This window comes from Schistocerca nitens, chromosome 2, assembly GCF_023898315.1.
Source record: "Schistocerca nitens isolate TAMUIC-IGC-003100 chromosome 2, iqSchNite1.1, whole genome shotgun sequence".
NCBI classification, from domain to species: domain Eukaryota; kingdom Metazoa; phylum Arthropoda; class Insecta; order Orthoptera; family Acrididae; genus Schistocerca; species Schistocerca nitens.
Genome location: NC_064615.1, coordinates 1,193,067,251 through 1,193,090,490, shown reverse-complemented (window position 1 = coordinate 1,193,090,490; position 23,240 = coordinate 1,193,067,251). Strand labels below are relative to the sequence as shown.

The 23,240-nt window shown below is 40.2% G+C and overlaps 1 protein-coding gene across 4 annotated transcripts in view; it reads right to left on the bottom strand.

Annotated features, from left to right (window-relative positions):
• Positions 1–710: 710 nt before the first annotated feature.
• Positions 711–23,240, bottom strand: part of LOC126237536 (thiamine transporter 1-like) — a 713,275-nt gene continuing 690,745 nt past the window's right edge. For all 4 annotated transcript variants that reach the window (XM_049947721.1, XM_049947722.1, XM_049947720.1 and 1 more), the window contains one exon: positions 711–1,029. In XM_049947721.1, the coding sequence (XP_049803678.1) occupies positions 895–1,029 (135 nt within the window). In that variant the 3' untranslated portion in view covers positions 711–894. The remainder of the gene's footprint in view (positions 1,030–23,240) is intronic.

The following is a 23,240-nucleotide window of genomic DNA, read 5'->3' as shown; positions in this document are numbered from 1 at the left end:
AAATTAATCTGCTGCTTCCTGCCCAAAGAATGTCAGGTATTTAGTGACTTGTTACTATAAGATAATTCAATCACTCTCTGATTCTGTCGCCAAGTTACACACAAAACATCATTGTATCTTAAATAACACAACACTTGGCGCCCGAACAGGGACATGATCAAAAATCATTTCGTGAATGTGTTTAAAAAATTTCAGTGCTTTTTCTAACTACTGTTTCATTTTTTCATGTGGATATGTGGTAGCCCACAACAAATTTTATTCTATCTTCCTATATTGACAGATCCGTCCTCCTTCCTCAGAACATTTGCATCCTATTACATTTGGTTTGTGCATATAATTAGCACGTATTCTACAACCAATGGATGTTTGTTGAGTAGTTAATTGTTTTTTAAGTTCTATATTTTAAAATGTGGATTTAAAACATTACTGATTCCACATTACTACTTGGAACAAAGATAGTGTACACTAAGTTCTCAGATTGGCAACTGAAGTACATCACTGATAGAAATAGTTCTTTTTACCATTTTACCAGCCTGAGTTAGAAATAATAAGTCTTTTGACTTTCATGGGTTGGATCACAAATACAAAAACATTAATTTTAATTTTTGGAGAACAATATTTCCACTCCCATAAGCAATACCAGCATGGTATTATTATAGTTTTCTTCTACATTTACATGTATCAAATTAAGTGAAAATGAAAGAAATGTCTCAAGGCAGTTTCCCTTTACTATTACTACTACTCATTTAGTTTTTGTGCACTGCCTAATAGATATTAAACAAAATATTGTGCACAACAGGAAAGAAAACTAGCTCATTTTCTAAAATTATATCACCTAATTACTCATTAAGTACAAGCCAAAGTTAAAAAAACCTATTATTACAATACAGTGTGTCAGTTGCCAGAGATCATTGTATCATTGGAAAGCCACAGTTTTTCACTGCATATGTTACGCCTGCACAGTGTACACACCGTCGCCACAGAAAAGAAAGCACCCAGAACCAAGAAGTAGCCTCCATAAACAAGGAACTGAAACAGAATAATCTCAAATCAATATGCTGCAATAGTTAAACTCATATTACGCAACAACTTTGTAATATTATAACGATAACAATCAGAATAACAAGAGGGAAATAACAGTGTTTTTACTTATGTTTTTTGAATGTACACATTTTTGTCAATAATTCACATTCAGTCAAAAGAGATCACCATTATGTTGTTTTTAACAGCTGCTTATTTGCCTTCACGCATGATGTCAATAGTACAAAATGTGGCATTAACATGGGCATAACAGAAAAAAAGAAATACTGTGCTTCACTTAATTTCTACTGCCTCAATGAAAAACTTACAATATAATGAGAATGAGCATAGAGACTGTAGAATGTAGTGTGATTAAATTAGGAGAATCTTGTTACAAAAAACTAAGTTTAAAAATAATGCAGTTACTCTCTGTATGTAAGAAAGGTATTGTGAAAAATATAGTACTACATAAAAAAATAAAAACATCGAAAATGTGATAAGGGAACTAAAATCAGTATACTGAACATGAGGGATCCCACTTTTGTTTCTACACATTGTACAACGTATACTAAATATCAACTGCGCAACCAATTCCAAAAATGTTAACAATATCTAATATAGACCACAGAGTATTATGATGTGGTGTTTTTCAGAACTGAATATAATAAGAATACTGATTCTTATAATTGAAGATAGATCTACATAAACTGATTAAAGTAAGAAAATATACACAAACCTCAAAGAAGTCTGCAAAAGTAAAATTAAAAGAGATGAGTATGAAGTGAATGATAACTACATTTTAAAACCCAAAAATAGTTGTAAAGCAGCTTGGAATCTCATAAAAAGAGAAACAAACCAATGCATATTCATCCGCTCATTGTGTTACCATATATGCTACCCAGAAGGAAAACATTCCAGGGATGTGGAAAGAATCAAGATATATATTAACATGAGACAAAGGCATCATACAAATTTAATCTGTACTGTGTTCATTATTAACTATCAATCCACCACTTAATGCTATTCAAGCTTAAGAGATCCAAGCTGTTACTTTGAAAAACACAGCTAATCCCTCACTTACCTGTTGCCCCACAGACTTGTTAAAGAAAACACAAATGCCGGACTTTTATATTCATTACAAAATCATTTAGTACCAAATCTAAATTGTGTGACGATGAATGTATAAATTCAGCATTTGGGCCCTGAGCTATAATTCTGGATGGCAGACGTGAGTATTTGCCATTCATAGAAGCAGAACTTTCCAGGGATGGCTCTGGTACAGGTTTGCAAGTTTGTACTACCCACCAATAATTTTGTTCAACTGTGTTTGCTGTTTGAACTTCCTAAACAAGTGGGGATGTAAGTAGTGGGGCAATGTTCGTGTGAGGGCACGCTGTGATGTTGCTAAATTTATTCCAGATGGCGACGATGACGTCATCCAAGATGGCGGCATGTAGACTTGGCAACAGCTCATGACGTCATCCAAGATGGCGGCTTTCGGCCAGAAAGTAGGTCAATTGGGGTATGTCCACTAACCTAACCTCAGGAAAAAATGGCAGGAAGTTTGAATTTTGGCGGGAAAATACACCAATTGTGCTATGTCCATTAACATAAGCCTCCAGAAGAAAAAATGGCGGGAAGTTTGAATTCCAACAGGATAATGCATGCCAAACCGTACTTATCTTTATTATTATTTATTATTATTGATTACCATTTATTAAAATTCTTATCATTAATTATTATTTATTATCATTTATTATTATTTATTATCATTTATTATTATTTATTATCATTTATTATTATTTATTATCATTTATTAATATTGACCTGCCTCCACTAGAAAATTCCCTCCAAATTCAAATTCCAACACGATAATGGCTGCAAAAATGTTCTTTTGTTTATTATTCATTATCATTTATTAACACTCATTATGATTCATTGTCATTTATTATCATTTATTAAATGGTTCAAATGGCTCTGAGCACTATGGGACTTAACTACTGTGGTCATCAGTCCCCTAGAACTTAGAACTACTTAAACCTAACTAACCTAAGGACAGCACACACATCCATGCCCGAGGCAGGATTCGAACCTGCGACCGTAGCAGTCGCACGGTTCCGGACTGCGCGCCTAGAACCGCTAGACCACCGCGGCCGGCTATCATTTATTATTATTTATTATTATAGGCCTACCTCCACTACAGAACTGCGCCAAATTGCAACACAATAATGTCTCGAAAACTGTACTTCTTTTTATTATTATCATTTATTATTTATTCAAGACGTCCGACTTTCTCGGCGAGAAAGCCATTTTCCTTACATCCATAACAAAAATCTATCACAAGTTCAAATCCCAACACCATAATCGATCACATGTACGAAGTTCCTCCATCACTTATCTTTCTTCACTGGTAGCCTATCAGAATCGCGACATATAATAAACTGCACTTATAGTAACGTAAGTCACATCCCTGAAGACTTTATTTCAAGCAGTACGGTCATCACTTGTTCTCCAACACAAGCAGCACACATCTTTGATATCACAGTGCAGTCGCCACGACGTCTGCACTCCAACTGAATTAGTTCAAATCCTCGCCAGCCCCTGGCCAGCGCGCGGAGACCCTGCCGATGCCTGAAGGCCGGTTCCCACTAGGCCTGCCGCGCGTCAAAACCGCGCGTCAGCGGCGTGGTTGCCATGGAAACGGCGTCAGCGGCCCGGCGCGGCGGGCTCTGCGTCGCGGTTTGACCATGTCGAACCGCTTCCGCTGCCGCATGCCGCGTTCCAGGTGCGCGCCGCCAATCACAGAACGCGCTGAGCGTGACGTCAGGTACGGAATCCCGGGCCACACGAACTTTCGCCGAACCGCTGGCGCGGACGCGGCGGCAGCCATGAAATACTTATCATCCGATTCCAAAGAAACTATTCGGTAGAAAAATTTGATTCTTGGGCATGTTACAGCCTGATATCTTCTCTCGATAAAGGACCGAATTTATTTTCGTTATTCGTCGTGGTTACTCGCTGTATCGCATTTACGTAAACCTTTACACGAAATTTTAATGAATGTGCAGAGGTAAAAACGCATTGCGTGGACTTTGCGTACAGTTCATTTTAGGTAATACATTATTGCGTATGAAATTTAGTCAACATATCTAAATTGTTTTTAAAGCTGAGAGCAGAAAGATAGCTATCACCGTTCTCGAGATATCGAATGATATGTCGGCGGACGGGCTGTGCGGTGACCGCGTGCGGGTCGCTCGCAACGCGACCGATACTTCGTCCTTCTCGTCGTAAACCATGTGGTTGTATCAACTGCAAATTTCATAAACGGTTCAAGAAATCGAAAAGTGTTTTTTTGCAAACGATAACTTGTAATAAGTCATGTATTTCGTCACATGATAAATATCCTAAACCTGTTTATCTGCCGAGATATGAAAGAAACTACAGTTTTTCGCAAGGGATAGATGAATTTTTTTAAACGTCACTTAATAGCATGTGGATTGAGAAGTTAAACCGAGACTAATTTACTGGTATGTCATAAGATGTAATTTTCTAAGTATCTACAGCTGTTGATTATTTCCTTTGGAAGTAACAAACGTTTTTTTCTTTACCCAGTGTACTTCATTGGTTCAAGACGCGTTTCGCCTTTTACTTTAAGGCATCTTCGGTGGAATCTAGAATGATTCAGTTTTGATATGTGATACTTGCAGATTATAAAACAGCTCACATCTTTTTTTACGTGAATAACTGATTACTTACAGTGAATCGAGTTTTTGGCGGACATCTGCGTTTCTCCTCACCTAGTCACATGCTGGAGATTGAACTAAAACTTAGATTATGGAACATAAGCACATTTTCATGTTATTTTTTTCTTCTGTCACTAGCTGTAGACATTTTACCGAAAACACTGATTTGAAGTCGTAACTACAATGTGTTCACCTCATGTCCCTTCCTGTTTGGTTTGTTTATGTACATGTTGCCAACCTAAAGAATTATATGCTGAAAACTAATGTTTGTTTATTTCTGTTCTCCTTATATCTGTATGTGTGTGTGGCTAGCCAGTGATAGTTATAGAAAGTTGAAAGTGAATGCAGTAGTGGTCAGACAGTGGTTGAAAGATTTGGTGTTCAGCTGATTTCAGTTTTGGTTTAAATGTTTTGTGGAGGAGTGCATGGAAGAGTAAATTCACTGCTTGCATTAATAGATAAAACAGTAGAATAGCATTTCAACAGAGGATTATTATCAGAATACTATCACCCAACCCCTTTGTCCTCACTCTTTGATGCCTCATAATATGTAGTCCAAGTTGTGCCATAATTTCCTCTTCCTCCTCTATTTAATTCCGTACCTCTTCTTTAGTTACACGATCCTCATATCTAATCTTCAGCATTCTTATCGATCACCACGTTTTGAAAGCGTCCATTGTCTTCTTGACAGAACAGTTCATCGCCCACATTTCACTTACATACAAGGCTGCACTCCACACAAATACCGCACTCCACACAAATACCTTTGTAAAATAGTACCCAGTCATTAGAATTTATATTCGATGTGAGCAAATTTTCTTTTTCAGAACGCTTTTGTTGCTATTCACAGTCTTCATTTTATATCCTCTATACTTCTGCCTTCTCAATTACTGCTTCCCTTTCAAGTCATTGCAGTCTTAGAAATGCAGTTTGGTTTCTGTACAAGTTGTAGATAATCTTGTGGCCCTGTGTTTTATTGATGACACCTCCAGAGTTTCAAAGAATGTTTTTATTAAGATTATCAAAACCTTTCTCTAAACATGCAAATGCTATAAACACATTTTCGCTGTTCATCAGTGTGTCTACTTAGCTAAGTGGTAGGATCAGTATTGCCTTGCGTGTTCAGACATCTCACAGGAATCTAACATTGTGCTTATGTTAGTTTGTACAACCCCTCCCCCTCTCCTCTCTACATATTCCTTCCACTTTCTAGCCTTCTCTCATTTGCTTAGTTCTGGCTTTGCCAAATGAGTTCCTGACAGTTGCTTCTCCTTTGAGCAAAGTTTTCTTTGTTCTTTGTCATTTTCATTCTCCTATGTTTTCCAAGAGCAAAATCGCATTGCAATTTTGGACTTCCTGTTAACGTCATGTTTAGACATTTATATTTCCGATGGCCTACTTTATTTGCTACATTTCTATATTTTTCCCTCGTGTCAAATATAATATATCACGTTTTATCTAACGATTTCTACTGTACCTTCTTCCTGCTCACATACTCTGCTGCATTCACCACTTCTTCTCTCAAAGATTCTTCGTATTCTACCGGATTCCTTCCTCTGTTTCTGTCAGTCGTTGCATTACGGTAACTTTAAGGTTATCGAAAAACTGTGGGTCTTGACTTATTCAAGTTCCATTTCCATAATTTGCTACCGTTTACTGTCTCTTTAGTTGTAAACCGCAGCTCGTAACCAATAAATTATTGTAGGTTTGCGTCTGCACCAGGAAATGTCTTATAATTTTAAATCTGGTTTCGAAAACTTTGTTCCAAAAATATATTATTCTTTCATGATTCTTAAGCAAGGTGCAGCCGGCCGCTGGTGGCCGAGCGGTTCTGGCGCTACAGTCTGGAACCGCGCGACCGCTACGGTCGCAGGTTCAGCAAATGAAAAATTGGTATTTCACCCAACTTCGTCTTTCCTTCATTTAGGTGTAAAATATAGTTAATCAAACGCACCAGGCGTTTCAGTGGGTCCCGCCTCGTAACTCAGTGGCTGTCCGTCATTGGCTACCGCTAGCGTCTGCCGCTTCCAGATGGGAACGCCAATTCCGCGAGCCGCCGCGTCAAAGCGGAAAACGCTAACCGCTGCCGTTGCCGCACGCCGCGCTCCCGCGCTCTAGTGGGGACGGGCCTTGACACGTGAGGCGGCCGGCCGAGTGCGCTGGACTGCCGCCCCCACGTCGTAAACACGTTTTCGCTGGACAGGCTGGAACTTGCCGATTTTGACATCAAGGCGGTCCATTGTCCGCTCACCACATGTATTCGTCGCTTCCGCACGTTTCCTGCCCAAACTGTTTGCGTCGGAGCTGAATCACACAACGGTCGGCCGATCCCTGCCACACTTTTAGCCCCAAAGTTGTTTTCCTGGGCACGTTCAAACCTGTCGATGCCGACCACTAGCCATCCACCACCTGTCCTTGTGCAAGCGAGAACGCAGTGCTACACTTTTGGCGGCAAAGTCTGCTCGATACTGGAATCCGCCATGACTGTGTAACAGGACGTTTGGTTGGCACTAGAACGCTCGCTAATTGACTCTCTCTCGCATGCGCATTATAAGTGTACAATCGTTGCACTCCCGCCCCGCTTACGTCCGACACACTCCATAAACGTGACTGACATAGTCTTCTGTAAATATGCTAACTCCCACATCGCAAATCTAACCTGTCAATTACCTAAGTACTTAATTCCACTTCAGTTTTAATCATATTAAATAATTCAATTTAAAAGTTTATACACATGCAAAGGTGTTCAACTACCTAATTTCAACTACTTTTCGAGGACCAGACAGCAACCTCTTCCTAGGAACCAGCGCCGAGTTTGAATTCTGGCAGTAAAGGAAGGTCACTTCTGCTTTCTCTACTAAACTAACAAAATTGTCGGAAAGAAAGGGCACTTATACTAACCTCAGCCACCCGACCGCCACTTCCTCCTAGGAACCAGTGCCAAGTTTGAAATCTGCCATTAAACAAAGCTCACTGGCGCTTCCGCCAACAACCTAAGAAAATTGTTGTAAACCTAGCTCATCACCACTAAACTAAGCCACCAGCACTCAACCTCTTCCTACATGTTTCGGGTAAAAGGACTCACCCTGCACTAGGCCCATGGATGGAGGAACCGATGTACTTTATTTAGGAATGGAGTATATGCATCACACCGACATGTTCCACACCATACAGACCTGCAAAACACCCCTACATAAGTCATTTATAATGCTCTAGACACACACTTGCTAATTGTAAACAGTTAAAAATAATGCATAGCACAGCCTACAGACATGCGAACCGCTCGTAAATAATGCAAAATATTTACATCCAAACAGCCAAACAACTGCTAATTTTCGGAAATAATTTCAGTGCATAGGTTCAAATGGTTCAAATGGCTCTGAGCACTATGGGACTTAACATCTATGGTTATCAGTCCCCTAGAACTTAGAACTACTTAAACCTAACTAACCTAAGGACATCACACAACACCCAGCCATCACGAGGCAGAGAAAATCCCTGACCCCGCCAGGAATCGAACCCGGGAACACGGGCGTGGGAAGCGAGAACGCTACCGCACGACCACAAGATGCGGGCAGTGCATAGGCTAATGGAAGGAAGAACGAGTGCCCTTTATTTATTTGGGACATTATCTTCTTGAAACTTTTGCTTCTCATAGGTTTCGATATGTAAGGCTGACCTAAGGCATGTTCTGAACTCCAGTAGTGCACTACACTTGGCAACACAACCACACCCATCAAGATATTCATTCCAATCCAGACCTGTAACTCCTCTACAGATAAATTTGTCCAGTTATTTGTCGACTCACTCACAGTCTGACCGGATTGCTGTTATCGTGCAAAAACCGCTCGGACTGCGCTGTGCTGCTCAGGGAAGTAAGGAAGGACTGCACTGTATTTATTTCAAGCCCTTTTATTTAGTCGTGGAGTATATTTGTCACAAAACACCTGCACTGATCCATCTGTGGTCATCTGACACAGGTCACAAACACGTAAACAACTCCTAATTTCACCACACAATAGCAAACAGCTCTTAAATAATGCAGTACACAATATCAGCAGACGAGCTCTGTACTCTTAAACTCTCCAAATAAAGCACAGCACAGTGCACATACATGCTCGCAAAATAGTGCAACAGACGCGCCCAAACACCCACAGCTGCCAAACCGACCAAAGGTCTCTGGTCGGCCTCCCCCCAAACATGACTACCCAGTCGCCTTCGCGCCTGACACCGAAGAAATTGATATCGCCTATGCGCCTTAGATTACGCTCCAAGGCAGGCAGCGCGAGTGCGGTCGGCGGGGGTGGGGGTTCCAGAGCCTCTAGCCAAGCTCAGCTTCCGAGCGCTTTGACAGCCGATCAGAAAGGGCACTCTCCTCTGACACATGTCAAAGCTGCATTGTTCTTCTCATGTATACTGCCGGCGTCTCAGGTCTGGACCTGCCTTCACGTCTATTGTCAGAATAGCCCATAGTTCGTTGCACACACGATTAACGCGGCCGGGAAAACATTTACTACTCACCTGCAACCGAGATTGTGACGGAAAACCAATCACTGTGATCTGTGCTGCAGGCACGTGTAATCATTGAGAACACTCTATATTTTTTCGAACAACTTATTTAACTATACAGTATATCTATCACATTATCACAAAATACCCACCCAGATGTGCCCTGGGCCGTGTTGCACAGCCTACAGACACACACCCAACTCATAATTTCAATACATACAATAACAAACTGCTGTTAAATAATTCTTCATACAGATGTGGATATACGCTCAGTACTCGTAAACTATCCTAATAACGCATAGCAGAGCCTGCAGATCCGCTTGCAGAATAACTCATATATGTCCGAGAAGGGATTCACTACACTTTCAACTACCTAGTTTCAACTACTTTTCAAGGTCATCCAACGGCTCAGTTCCACATCCGAAATACAGGCTCATAGATCGTTGTATATGGGAAATATCTTACGATTTTCGCTAGCTTAGCAAATAAGAGAGGTCTAAATTCTCGTATAAAATATTTATTACCGTTGCATATTCATCTACACACAGAAAACAACGCTTTCTTTATTTTTCTTAGGTGTAGTTTTAATAATGTCCAATTTAATTTTTAACTTATAAGTTCAATCCACATCCAAATCATCTATTTCTTTCTCCAACGAGTAATTTGACAAATACAGAGAAGGTATATTCTCGAATTCTAACAGATATCTAATTTTCTTCCTCTAAAATACTTGTTTTATGGCTTTAACTATTAGCTCTGTTCCTTCCTACAGCTCTTCTAGGCGAGAGCATTCGGGGATTTTAATTTTTCCTCGTTATCTCCACCATGACGGTAGAGTGAAAGCGTTCCACGTCTTCCTGTGTGTATGTCGGCAACTCTTCTGCTCCACATTCTTGCGGGATTTCTGTGTAGAACACTAAGTTTACAACTTTTGCAAACGAGTGTTCATTAAATGTAGTTATTCGATCAGTTTTAAACTCGGCAAATGGCTTTTCTGTTGCTAGGTGGACAACATCTAGTTCGCCACACTTAGATGTAATATAACCGTCCTTTTTAAGCCGATCCAAATGGGAACAGAGCTTAATAAACATATTTTTCGTCTATCCCTTGATATAGTAAACGTTCTCGACACCACTGATTTCGGCCAGTACTCCAACAGGTGACCAGTTTCCATGGCTGTTTACTGTAAATGCCAATATTTTGTATTCCCCCTTCGTAGAGAGATTTTTCCATACACTGTGTTTACCTGGCCGGCACATCCGCAATAGCCTCCTCCCTTTCCATTTGCAGCTTATATTCTTCCTTTATGGCAGCTGTCTTCTCTGTATACTCTAGTTTTCTTTTCTATAGCTCAATGTCATCGATATCCAGTTTCCTTTTTAGTGCACATAAAACATTAACTGCACTTGAAAGAGATATTTCTTTAATGGGGAATGGTTTAAGTCTGTGTGATACAATTACTCTTTTTCTTAAGGCTTGGGGTATAACCAGCCCCAATTCGGCGATACCTATATCGTACGGTATTGTGGAGAACAGGGTTCTAGATTGAGAAAAATAAGTTTCTCCTGTTTTAACATAACACTTCTGCGTAATACTAATATTGTCTTTGTTGGAGTCTGTGTTAAGAACCTCTACATAGTTTACAGGTAAGTAATTAAAACTGTTTGCAGACAGAGCGTATCTTATAAGCTTTTCTCGGTCCTGAGAGTCCGGCAGACTTACGTGCACACCAGTCAATTTTCGAGTGTTCTTATTACCCCAGTAGACAAATTGCAGAACGTTGTTAAACACCACACAGCAAGTGTTCTGTAAATTATTAGTTAGCCGACACCACATAGACGCAATTGGCACAGAGTAAAGTAGAGCCCATTGTAAATACCGCTTGTTAGTGCCTAATACACGTAAACAGCTCTGCACTGGGTCGAACACACGATCCATTCTGTAGTTGTATATAGTAACCTCACCTGTCCCTAACCTGCATGCTACAGCAAAATTCCGACTTCGCTTTAGTCACACCCTACATATCGTTCAGCTAACCCCATTTCCAGATCTTTGCGCATCTGATATCTGCAATTTAAGTCCAAGAAAGACATATCCATGACCTTCTGCAGCCTGTTTAGAAAAAGGACGATCTCATTTACTGCAACAGTGCCTTGTCTTGACCATTCGCCGGAAATGCGAGCGCCGTCGGCAACATTTCAAAGCCACATACCTGTCCATCTAAACAGCCGTCCACACAGCCCCAGGACCAGCATGCCGAAGTGGGCTCTCTCTATACCTGCTCTCCAGCTATTGTCTAACGACATACACTGCACAAATGGATTCCAGAATAGCGCAGATCTCTATCCTCCCCTGCATCTCTAACTCGACGTGTAAACACTGTCTTTCCTCTAGCCAGCGAACCCGACGTCAATAATGCTGCGCTGACAATTTCCTCTCACAAATCTTAAACACTCTCATATATAAAAGCCTATTCACTCCTGCCAAAACTCACATAATAAAAAACATTCTCCCTTTCTAAGCATATATTAAAAATGGTTCAAATGGCTCTGAGCACTATGGGACTCAACTGCTGAGGTCATTAGTCCCCTAGAACTTAGAACTAGTTAAACCTAACTAACCTAAGGACACCACAAACATCCATGCCCGAGGCAGGATTCGAACCTGCGACCGTAGCGGTCTTGCGGTTCCAGACTGCAGCGCCTTTAACCGCACGGCCACTTCGGCCGGCAAGCATATATTAGTATGCATTTAGAACAAATAGACAAACATAATTACAAGCAGAAGTCATACATACGATTAAAAAGAAAAAAAAAGACCTTAATTTAGGTTGTTGTTGTTGTGGTCTTCAGTCCTGAGACTGGTTTCATGCAGCTCTCCACGCTACTCTATCCTGTGCAAGCTTCTTCATCTCCCAGTACGTAGTGAAACCTACATCCCTCTGAATCTGTGTAGTGTATTTATCTCTACGCTACGATTTTTACCCTCCACGCTGCCCTCCAATACTAAATTGGTGATCCCTTGACGCCTCAGAAAATGTCCTACCAACCGGTCCCTTCTTCTTGTCAAGTTGTGCCACAAAATCCTCTTCTCCTCAATCCTATTCAATACCTCCTCATTAGTTACGTGATCTACCCATCTAATCTTCAACAATCTTCTGTAGCACCACATTTCGAATGCTTCTATTCTCTTCTTGTCCAAACTATTTATTGTTCGTGTTTCACTTCCATACATGGCTACACTCCATACAAATACTTTCAGAAACGACTTCCTGACATTTAAATCTATACTCGATGTTAACAAATTTCTCTTCTTCAGAAACGCTTTCCTTGCTATTGCCAGTCTACATTTTATATCCACTCTACTTCGACCATCATCAGTTATTTTGCTCCCCAAACAGCAAAATTCCTTTACTACTTTCAGTGTCTCATTTCCTAATCTAATTCGCGCAGCATCACCCGACTTAATTTGACTACATTCCGTTATCCTCGTTTTGCTTTTGTTGATGTTCATCTTATATCCTCCTTTCAAGACACTGTCCATGCCGGCGGCCGGTGTGGCCGTGCGTTTCTAGGCGCCGCTATGGTCGCAGGTTCGAATCCTGCCTTGGACATGGATGTGTGTGATGTCCTTAGGTTAGTTAGGTTTAAGTAGTTCTAGGGGACCGATGACCACAGATGTTAAGTCCCATAGTGCTCGGAGCCATTTGAACCATTTGTCCATGCCGTTTAGCTGCTCTTCCAAGTCCTTTGCTGTCTCTGACAGAATTACAATGTCATCGGCGAACCTTAAAGTTTATTTTCTTCTCCATGGATTTTAATACCTACTCCGAATTTTCCTTTTGTTTCCTTTACTGCTTGCTCAATATACAGATTGAACAACATCGGTGAGAGGCTACTACAAACCTCTCTCACTCACTTTCCAGCCACTGCTTCCCTTTCATGTCCCTCGACTCTTATAATTGGCATCTGGTTTCTGTACAAATTGTAAATAGCCTTTCGCTCCCTGTATTTTACCCCTGCCACCTTCAGAATTTGAAAGAGAGTATTCTAGTCAACATTGTCAAAAGCTTTCTCTAAGTCGGTTCCCCATGGTCTAGGGGTAGCGTCTTTGATTCATAATCAAAAACGTCTTCAGTCCCAGGTTCGATCCCCGCCACTGCCTAAAATTTTGATAAATAATCAGCATTGGCGGCCGAAGACTTCGGCATAAGAAGTCCGCCTCATTCTGCCAACGGCCTTGTCAAAGAGGGCGGAGGAGCGGATGGAGGTTCAGGGCACTCTCTTGTCCTAGGGGTGGGAAATTGCCCCTAAAGGCGGAAGAATCAGCAATGATCAACGACATGAGGATGCAGAAGGCAATAGAAACCACTGCATTAAAGACACATAACGTGTATCCACAGGACATGTGGCCTGTAATTCAAGAAGTGTCATGATGATCTCTCCATTGGCAAAAGATTCCGGAATAGTCCCCCATTCGGATCTCTGGGAGGGGACTGCCAAGGGGGAGGTTACCATGAGAAAAAGATTGAATAATCAACGAAAGGATAACGTTCCGCGAGTCGGGGCGTGGAATGTCAGAAGCTTGAACGTGGTAGGGAAACTAGAAAATCTGAAAAGGGAAATGCAAAGGCTCAATCTAGATATAGTAGGGGTCAGTGAAGTGAAGTGGAAGGAGGACAAGGATTTCTGGTCAGATGAGTATCGGGTAATAGAAACAGCAGCAGAAAATGGTATAACAGGTGTAGGATTCGTTATGAATAGGAAGGTAGGGCAGAGGGTGTGTTACTGTGAACATTTCATTGACCGGGTTGTTATAATCAGAATCGACAGCAGACCAACACCGACAACGATAGTTCACGTATACATGCCGACGTCGCAAGCTGAAGATGAGCAGATAGAGAAAGTGTATGAGGATATTGAAAAGGTAATGCAGTATGTAAAGGGGGACGAAAATCTAATAGTCATGGGCGACTGGAATGCAGTTGTAGGGGAAGGATTAGAAGAAAAGGTTACAGGAGAATATGGGCTTGGGACAAGGAATGAAAGAGGAGAAAGACTAATTGAGTTCTGTAACAAGTTTCAGCTAGTAATAGCGAATACTCTGTTCAAGAATCACAAGATGGGGAGGTATACTTGGAAAAGGCCGGGAGATACGGGAAGATTTCAATTAGATTACATCATGGTCAGACAGAGATTCCGAAATCAGATACTGGATTGTAAGGCGTACCCAGGAGCAGATATAGACTCAGATCACAATATAGTAGTGATGAAGAGTAGGCTGAAGTTCAAGACATTAGTCAGGAAGAATCAATACGCAAAGAAGTGGGATACGGAAGTACTAAGGAATGACGAGATACGTTTGAAGTTCTCTAACGCTATAGATACAGCAATAAGTAATAGCGCATTAGGCAGTACAGTTGAAGAGGAATGGACATCTCTAAAAAGGGCCATCACAGAAGTTGGGAAGGAAAACATAGGTACAAAGAAGGTAGCTGCGAAGAAACCGAGGGTAACGGAAGAAATACTTCAGTTGATTGATGAAAGGAGGAAGTACAAACTTGTTCCGGGAAAATCAGGAATACAGAAATACAAGTCGCTGAGGAATGAAATAAATAGGAAGTGCAGGGAAGCTAAGACGACATGGCTGCAGGAAAAATGTGAAGACATCGAAAAAGATATGATTGTCGGAAGAACAGACTCAGTATACAGGAAAGTCAAAACAACCTTTGGTGACATTAAAAGCAAGTGTGTAACATTAAGAGTGCAACGGGAATTCCACTGTTAAATGCAGAGGAGAGAGCAGATAGGTGGAAAGAATACATTGAAAGCCTCTATGAGGGTGAAGATTTGTCTGATGTGATAGAAGAAGAAACAGGAGACGATTTAGAAGAGATAGGCGATCCAGTATTAGAATCGGAATTTAAAAGAGCTTTGGAGGACTTACGGTCAAATAAGGCCGAAGGGATAGATAACATTCCATCAGAATTTCTAAAATCATTGGGGGAAGTGGCAACAAAACGACTATTCACGATGGTGTGTAGAATTACTTTTGAATGCATTACGGGAACAGCAGTGATCAATGTCTTATAAATAATTACTATTAAAAACAGTCTTGATCACGATTTATTTAACAAGGTGACCGGTTTCGACCACTACTGTGGTCATCTTCAGACCTATAAGTTGTATACAAAGCTCTAATTAGGGGGCTACATACATTAAACAAAATACGTAAAGTTATAAAGATATAAAACGTTGAATTACCATTGAGTAGGAACCTCTTTCTGTTGGAGAATCACTACTGGAGAAACCAGTGCACGTCTTACTATATATAATGGAGGCTCCACCCACTTCTGACTGCATGATGTCATTATTAACCAATGAGTTATAAGTCGAATTACATTTTAAAATTTCTTAGTTAAAAGAACATTGTCAAGAATTAGAAATAAATACACACTAAACTTAGCTTATTAAACAGCTATTGTCAATTAAGAAGCGTTAAAAATATTTAAATATGTAGGAAAATGAACTTCGGTTTGGCAGTACATGGGTTGCCCTCTCAAGGCCTGTCAGTGAACCATTTGGAACCACTGGTTGATATGGTAAAGTTAGACGCCGTTGCAAAGATGAAGCAGCAGGTTTTTTCACTGAAGTTGTTGTAAAGTCGATAGTCGAACTAGTGGTTGCCATGGTGAGGACAAACGCCAGTGCAAAGATGTGGCAGCAGGCTTCTTTCCAACGAAGTTGTTGCGAAGTAGAATGGCAAAGACTGTGGCGTCAGACGATGTATTATTGAGCAGCAACTTGTCTTTATTGAAACGAAAAGAGTAAGCTACAATAATCTGTAGCTGACATGTATACTACATGCTGCCCAAATACGATACGAAGTAGTTGTCCGTATATATGAAATATTATCTATGAAGTTGATATGTAGATTACATGAGCCTTTTTCTTTTTTTTTTTTTTTTTTTAAGGCGTTGCTATTCCTCACGTTATATGCCAGTCACATAAGCAAATAAAAATGAAAGAATTTAAAATTATAAAATTATGAGCCAGTGTAAAAAATAAAACGATGTGAATTAGCAATATGCAGTCTAAAAGCATAAAAGCAAAAATTCTAAAACAGATAGTCAATCATAATATAATGTTTGGTAAAGGACAATTACAATGTAAAGATAAAATATTGGCTAAAAGTCTTTATAATTAAAATATATATATTTTTTTAACCTTTTAAAACAAAGGACAGAAGAGTAAACATTCTAAAGCAGATCATCGAAAAGCTCAAAAAAATGTTTGTCTTTGAACTGAAGTTGTTCGTTTAAAACAGATAATGGATTACTTTTGTGAAGTGAAAAAATTTCAATTTCTTCTAAGGTATTTAGCAGTGGTACTTTTGGCACAGTATGTAATATTTTCAAATTGCTAGAAATGCAACCCTCAGAATGATTGTATCCATCAAGATGTTGACCAAATATTGATTTGATACGTGCAGTACCAGTAGTATGTTCTTTGAAACGTGTTGAAAAGTTACGGCCAGTTTGGCCAATATACTGTTTCTCACAGTCATTACATATTATTTTATAAACGCCTGACTTTTGGTATCTATTTGAGTCACCAATTGTGTGTTTCAGTTTCATCTGTAGGGGGTTATTAGTTTTAAATGCTATTGTCACGCTTGTGTTCTTAAATAAATTTTTTTTATTTTATCTGAGATAGGTCCCATGTATGTCATTTGTGTAAATCTCTTCTTCGAATTTATAACAGCGTCATTTTTTTCTTGTAATTTTTGATATAACAGATCAACCTGAAGGGAATTGTAATTGTTAGCAACTGCTATCTGTTTTAATGTATCAATTTCCTTTTGGATTGCATCATGTTGGAGAGGTAATTTCAGTATCCTATGTATCATAGTTTTAAAAAATGCCACTTTGTATCTTAATGGATGGCATGATGTAGCATTGCTAATTCACATCGTTTTATTTTTGACACTGGCTCATAATTTTATAATTTTAAATTCTTTCATTTTTATTTGCTTATATGACTGGCATATAACTTGAGGAATAGCAACGCCTTAAAAAAAAAAAGAAAAAGGCTCATGTAATCTACATATCAACTTCATAGATAATATTTCATATATACGGACAACTACTTCGTATCGTGTTTGGGCAGCATGTAGTATACATGTCAGCTACAGATTATTGTAGCTTACTCTTTTCGTTTCAATAAAGACAAGTTGCTGCTCAATAATACATCGTCTGACGCCACAGTCTTTGCCATTCTACTTCGCAACAACTTCGTTGGAAAGAAGCCTGCTGCCACATCTTTGCACTGGCGTTTGTCCTCACCATGGCAACCACTAGTTCGACTATCGACTTTACAACAACTTCAGTGAAAAAAACCTGCTGCTTCATCTTTGCAACGGCGTCTAACTTTACCATAGCAACCAGTGGTTCCAAATGGTTCACTGACAGGCCTTGAGAGGGCAACCCATGTACTGCCAAACCGAAGTTCATTTTCCTACATATTTAAATATTTTTAACGCTTCTTAATTGACAATAGCTGTTTAATAAGCTAAGTTTAGTGTGTATTTATTTCTAATTCTTGACAATGTTCTTTTAACTAAGAAATTTTAAAATGTAATTCGACTTATAACTCATTGGTTAATAATGACATCATGCAGTCAGAAGTGGGTGGAGCCTCCATTATATATAGTAAGCCGTGCACTGGTTTCTCCAGTAGTGATTCTCCAACAGAAAGAGGTTCCTACTCAAAGGTAATTCAGCGTTTTATAGCTTTATAACTTTATGTATTTTGTTTAATGTATGTAGCCCTCTAATTAGAGCTTTGTATACAACTTATAGGTCTGAAGATGACCACAGTAGTGGTCGAAACCGGTCACCTTGTTAAATAAATCGTGATCAAGACTGTTTTTAATAGTAATTAGAATATATGAGTCTGGCGACATACCATCTGACTTTCGGAAAAGCATCATCCACACAATTCCGAAGACGGCAAGAGCTGACAAGTGCGAGAATTATCACACAATCAGCTTAACAGCTCATGCATCGAAGCTGCTTACAAGAATAATATACAGAACAATGGAAAAGAAAATTGAGAATGCGCTAGGTGACGAGTAGTTTGGCTTTAGGAACAGTAAAGGGACGAGAGTGGCAATTCTGACGTTACGGCTAATAATGGAAGCAAGGCTAAAGAAAAATCAAGACACTTTCATAGGATTTGTCGACCTGTAAAAAGTGTTCGACAATATAAATTGGTGCAAGATGTTCGAGATTCTGAAAAAAAGTAGGGGTAAGCTATAAGGAGAGACGGGTCATATACAATATGTACAACAACCAAGAGGGAATAATGAGAGTGGATGATCAAGAACGAAGTGGTCGTATTAAGAAGGGTGTAAGACAAGGCTGTAGCCTTTCGCCCCTACTCTTCAATCTGTACATCGAGGAAGCAATGATGGAAATAAAAGAAAGGTTCAGGAGTGGAATTAAAATATAAGGTGAAAGGATATCAATGATACGATTCGCTGATGACATTGCTATTCTGAGTGAAAGTGAAGAAGAGTTAAATGATCTTCTGAACGGAATGAACAGTCTAATGAGTACACAGTATGGTTTGAGAGTAAATCGGAGAAAGACGAAGGTAATGAGAAGTAGTAGAAATGAGAACAGCGAGAAACTTAACATCAGGATTGATGGTCACGAAGTCAATGAACTTAAGGAATTCTGTTACCTAGGCAGTAAAATAACCAATGACGGACGGAGCAAGGAGGACATCAAAAGCAGACTCGCTATAGCAAAAAAGGCATTTCTGGCCAAGAGAAGTCTACTAATATCAAATACCGCCCTTAATTTGAGGAAGAAATTTCTGAGGATGTACGTCTGGAGTACAGCATTGTATGGTAGTGAAACATGGACGGTGGAAAAACCGGAACAGAAGAGAATCGAAGCATTTGAGATGTGGTGCTATAGACGAATGTTGAAAATTAGGTGGACTGATAAGGTAAGGAATGTGGAGGTTCTACGCAGAATCGGAGAGGAAAGGAATATGTGGAAAACACTGATAAGGAGAAGGGACAAGATAATAGGACATCTGCTAAGACATGAGGGAATGACTTCCATGGTACTAGAGGGAGCTGTAGAGGGCAGAAACTGTAGAGGAAGACAGAGATTGGAATACATCAAGCAAATAACTGAGGACGTAGCTTGCAAGTGCTATTCTGAGATGAAGAGCTTAGCACAGGAAAGGAATTCGTGGCGGGTTGCATCAAACCAGTCAGTAGACTGATGAAAAAAAAAAAAAGTCTACAAATGCTAGAAACGTAGGTTTGCCTTTTCTTAATCTAGCTTCTGAAATGCGTCGTAGGGTCAGTATTGCCTCACGTGTTCCAATATTTCTACGGAATCCAAAGTGATCTTCCCCGAGGTCAGCTTCTACCAGTTTTTCCATTCGTGTGTAAAGAATTCGCCTTAGTATTTTGCAGCCGTGACTTATTAAACTGATAGTTCGGTAATTTTCACATCTGTCAACGCCTGCTTTCTTTGGGATTGGAATTATTATATTCTTCTTGAAGTCTGAGGGTATTTCGCCTCTCTCATACATTTTGCTCACCAGATGGTAGAGTTTTGTCTGGACTGGCTCTCCCAAGGCTGTCAGTAGTTCTAATGGAATGTTGTCTACTCCTGGGGCCTTGTTTCGACTTCCTGTTGATCTCATTTTTGAGACGTTTGTATTCCTTCTTGCCTGCTTCATTTACTGCATTTTTATATTTTCTTCTTTAATCAATTAAATTCAATATTCCTCCTGTCACCCAAGTATTTCTACTAGCTCTCGTCTTTTTACCTACTTGATCCTCTGCTGCCTTCACTACTTGATCCCTCAGAGCTACCCATTCTTCTTCTACTGTATTTCTTTCCCCCATTCCTGTCAATTGTTCCCTTATGCTCTCTCTGAAACTCTGTACAACCTCTGGCTTAGTCAGTTTATCCAGGTCCCATCTCCTTAAATTCCCACCTTCTTGCAGTTTCTTCAGTTTTAATCTACAGTTCATAAACCAACAGATTGTGCTCAGAGTCCACATATACCCCTGGAAATCTCTTACAATTTAAAACGTGGTTCCTAAATCTCTGTCTTACCATTATATAATCTATCTGAAACCTGTCAGTATCTCCAGGTTTCTTCCATGTGTACAACCTTCTTTTATGATTCTTAAACCAAGTGTTAGCTATGATTAAGTTGTGCTCTGTGCAAAGTTCCACCAGGCGGCTTCCTCTTTCATTTCTTATCCCCAATCCATAGTCACCTACTACGTTTCCTTCTCTCCCTTTTCCTGCTACCGAATTCCAGTCTCCCATGACTATTAAATTTTCATCTCCCTTCACTATCTGAATAATTTCTTTTATTTCATCATACATTTCTTCAATTTCTTCATCATCTGCAGAGCTAGTTGGCTTATAGACTTGTACTACTGTAGTAGGCGTGGGCTTTGTGTCTATCTTGGCCACAATATTGCGTTCGCTGTGCTGTTTGTAGTAGCTTACCCGCATTCCTATTGTTTCATTCATTATTAAAGCTACTCCTGCATTACCCCTAGTTGATTTTGTGTTTATAACCCTGTAGTCACCTGACCAGAAGTCTTGTTCCTCCTGCCACCGAACTTCACTAATTCCCACTATATCTAACTTTAACCTATCCATTTTCCTTTTTAACTTTTCTAACCTACCTGCCTGATTAAGGGATCTGACATTCCACGCTCCGATCTGTAGAACGCCAGTTTTGCTTCTCCTGATAACGACGTCCTTCTGAGTAGTCCCCGCCTGGAGATCCGAATGGGGGACTATTTCACCTCCGTAATATATTACCCAAGAGGACGCCATCATCATTTATCCATAGAGTAAAGCTGCATGCCCTCAGGAAAAATTACGGCCGTAGTTTCCCCTTGCTTTCAGCCGTTCGCAGTACCAGCAAAGCAAGGCCGTTTTGGTTAGTGTTACAAGGCCAGATCAGTCAGTCATCCAGACTGTTGCCCTGCAACTACTGAAAAGACTACTGCCCTCTTCAGGAACCACATGTTTGTCTGGCCTCTCAACAGATACCCCTCCGTTGTGGTTGCACCTACGGTAGGGCTATCTGTATGGCTGAGGCACGCAAGCCTCCCCACCAACGGCAAGGTCTATGGTTCATGGGGGGGGGGTCAATTTAGGTTATCAGACATTTATTTATATGTCCTAATGATACAGTAGTAGATGAGTCGCGTCATCCACTCGCTCAGTCCTTCAACACACACTTTCACAGAACTTGCTCTACTTATATACCCCCCCCTCCCAAATCCCGTTACAATAATTTTTACAAGCATTTACGCTACCCACATACAACCCAGCTCAATAGAACATAATAATTCCTTTTTCCACAGATATTCATAATCAGTGAACAATTAAATGTACTACATTACGCATACATGTAGTCAAATAAGCAAATACTTTTACCTACATACACAACACTCTCACCGAGGATAGCGCATAACATTGAACGATTTTAAATAAAGGACAGCCACAACACAAGGAAACTAGAAGAGCCTGGTGGCGTTGTGGCGACTATCCAAACTACCCCCCCGAAAGTGGTTGACGGCCTCTACATTTAAACCCATATGTCGCAATGACCCAATAGTTGATAGCTCTGCCTTCCATCTCTAGCGATTGTTCATTTGCGCACAAGTACGAGATCACCGTTTTCGGTGCTAGCAACCCCAGAAGTTGCACTCTATCAACCAAAATTTCTTCCTCAACTCATACAAGCATTGCCACTCAATCATTATGTGGTAGCCAATGCACGGATAGTATGGATAAGACACTACCGATCTACGCTAATATTATCCATCACAGCTGATATCGCAAAAAATTTTACAGTAAGTCCAACACTGGCCAATCATGTGACAGCATGTTTTGCTAATTTCAGGATCATAGCTAAACCATACCTCGTCTACTTTGCAAGTATCATTGTGAGCATTGATGGATGACTGCTCAGTACATCCATTCACTTAATTCTCGAACACATAAAAATGATCCGAGAATACCAGACCACGCTATACATATTTCTGAGACCTCGCGCATAGTACTCGATCAATCTCTCTGCGTATGGCGGTCACAGAGCAATCTCGCCCTCCTACATTGAAAGACCGTCCTCACCTCGGCATTGACCAGTCTATCCTGCAACATCGCTACACAATTAATCCTCAACCGAGCAGACGAATATAGCTACACTTCACTTCTCTTGACTGAATAGAGCTTTCCTAGTCCTAACCCCTGCAAGTGCACCTCATTTCTCGAGATGTAACGAAGTATTGGAGCTTAGCCCACCCTATCGATCTATAATAACAGATCTCAAAGTGTCTTAATTTAATAGCATACAGTTAAGAAGAACAAGGATGGAGTGATATTTATACGCAACATAGTTGGACACATTTTTACCTAAATCACCCAATGTATCATGTGTAAAGTATTGGAGCTGCATACGACTAGAACGCAGCATCCAAATAGAATACTGGAAAAAAATCGACCTTCAGCAACTTGTCCTTCTCTACAATAAATGAGTCAACGTTTGAATCTTACCTAGTTGCAGCTCTTTCTCAATCGATCATCCCGTACACTCTCTGTTATCCTTTAACACAGATGAGAGTAAGTTTAGACGTGGATGATTCTCTGTCCTCATGAAAAGCATCAAATACAGTATTCAGCTCGCGTCATCACTGCTACCTCAATAGACATACACTATAATATGAACTCAACGAGATAAAATTGACTACTTTCCTTATTCCGCTCGCTTAGATGTCATCGTTTTCCTACATTCCTGTTCTTGCCGCATACTTGGTTCCATGTACAAATTGCTTCCTGCGACCCAGAAGATAAGAAAGTACGTCCTCATTTTCACCGCATTTCGGTGTATATTAGGTATGTTT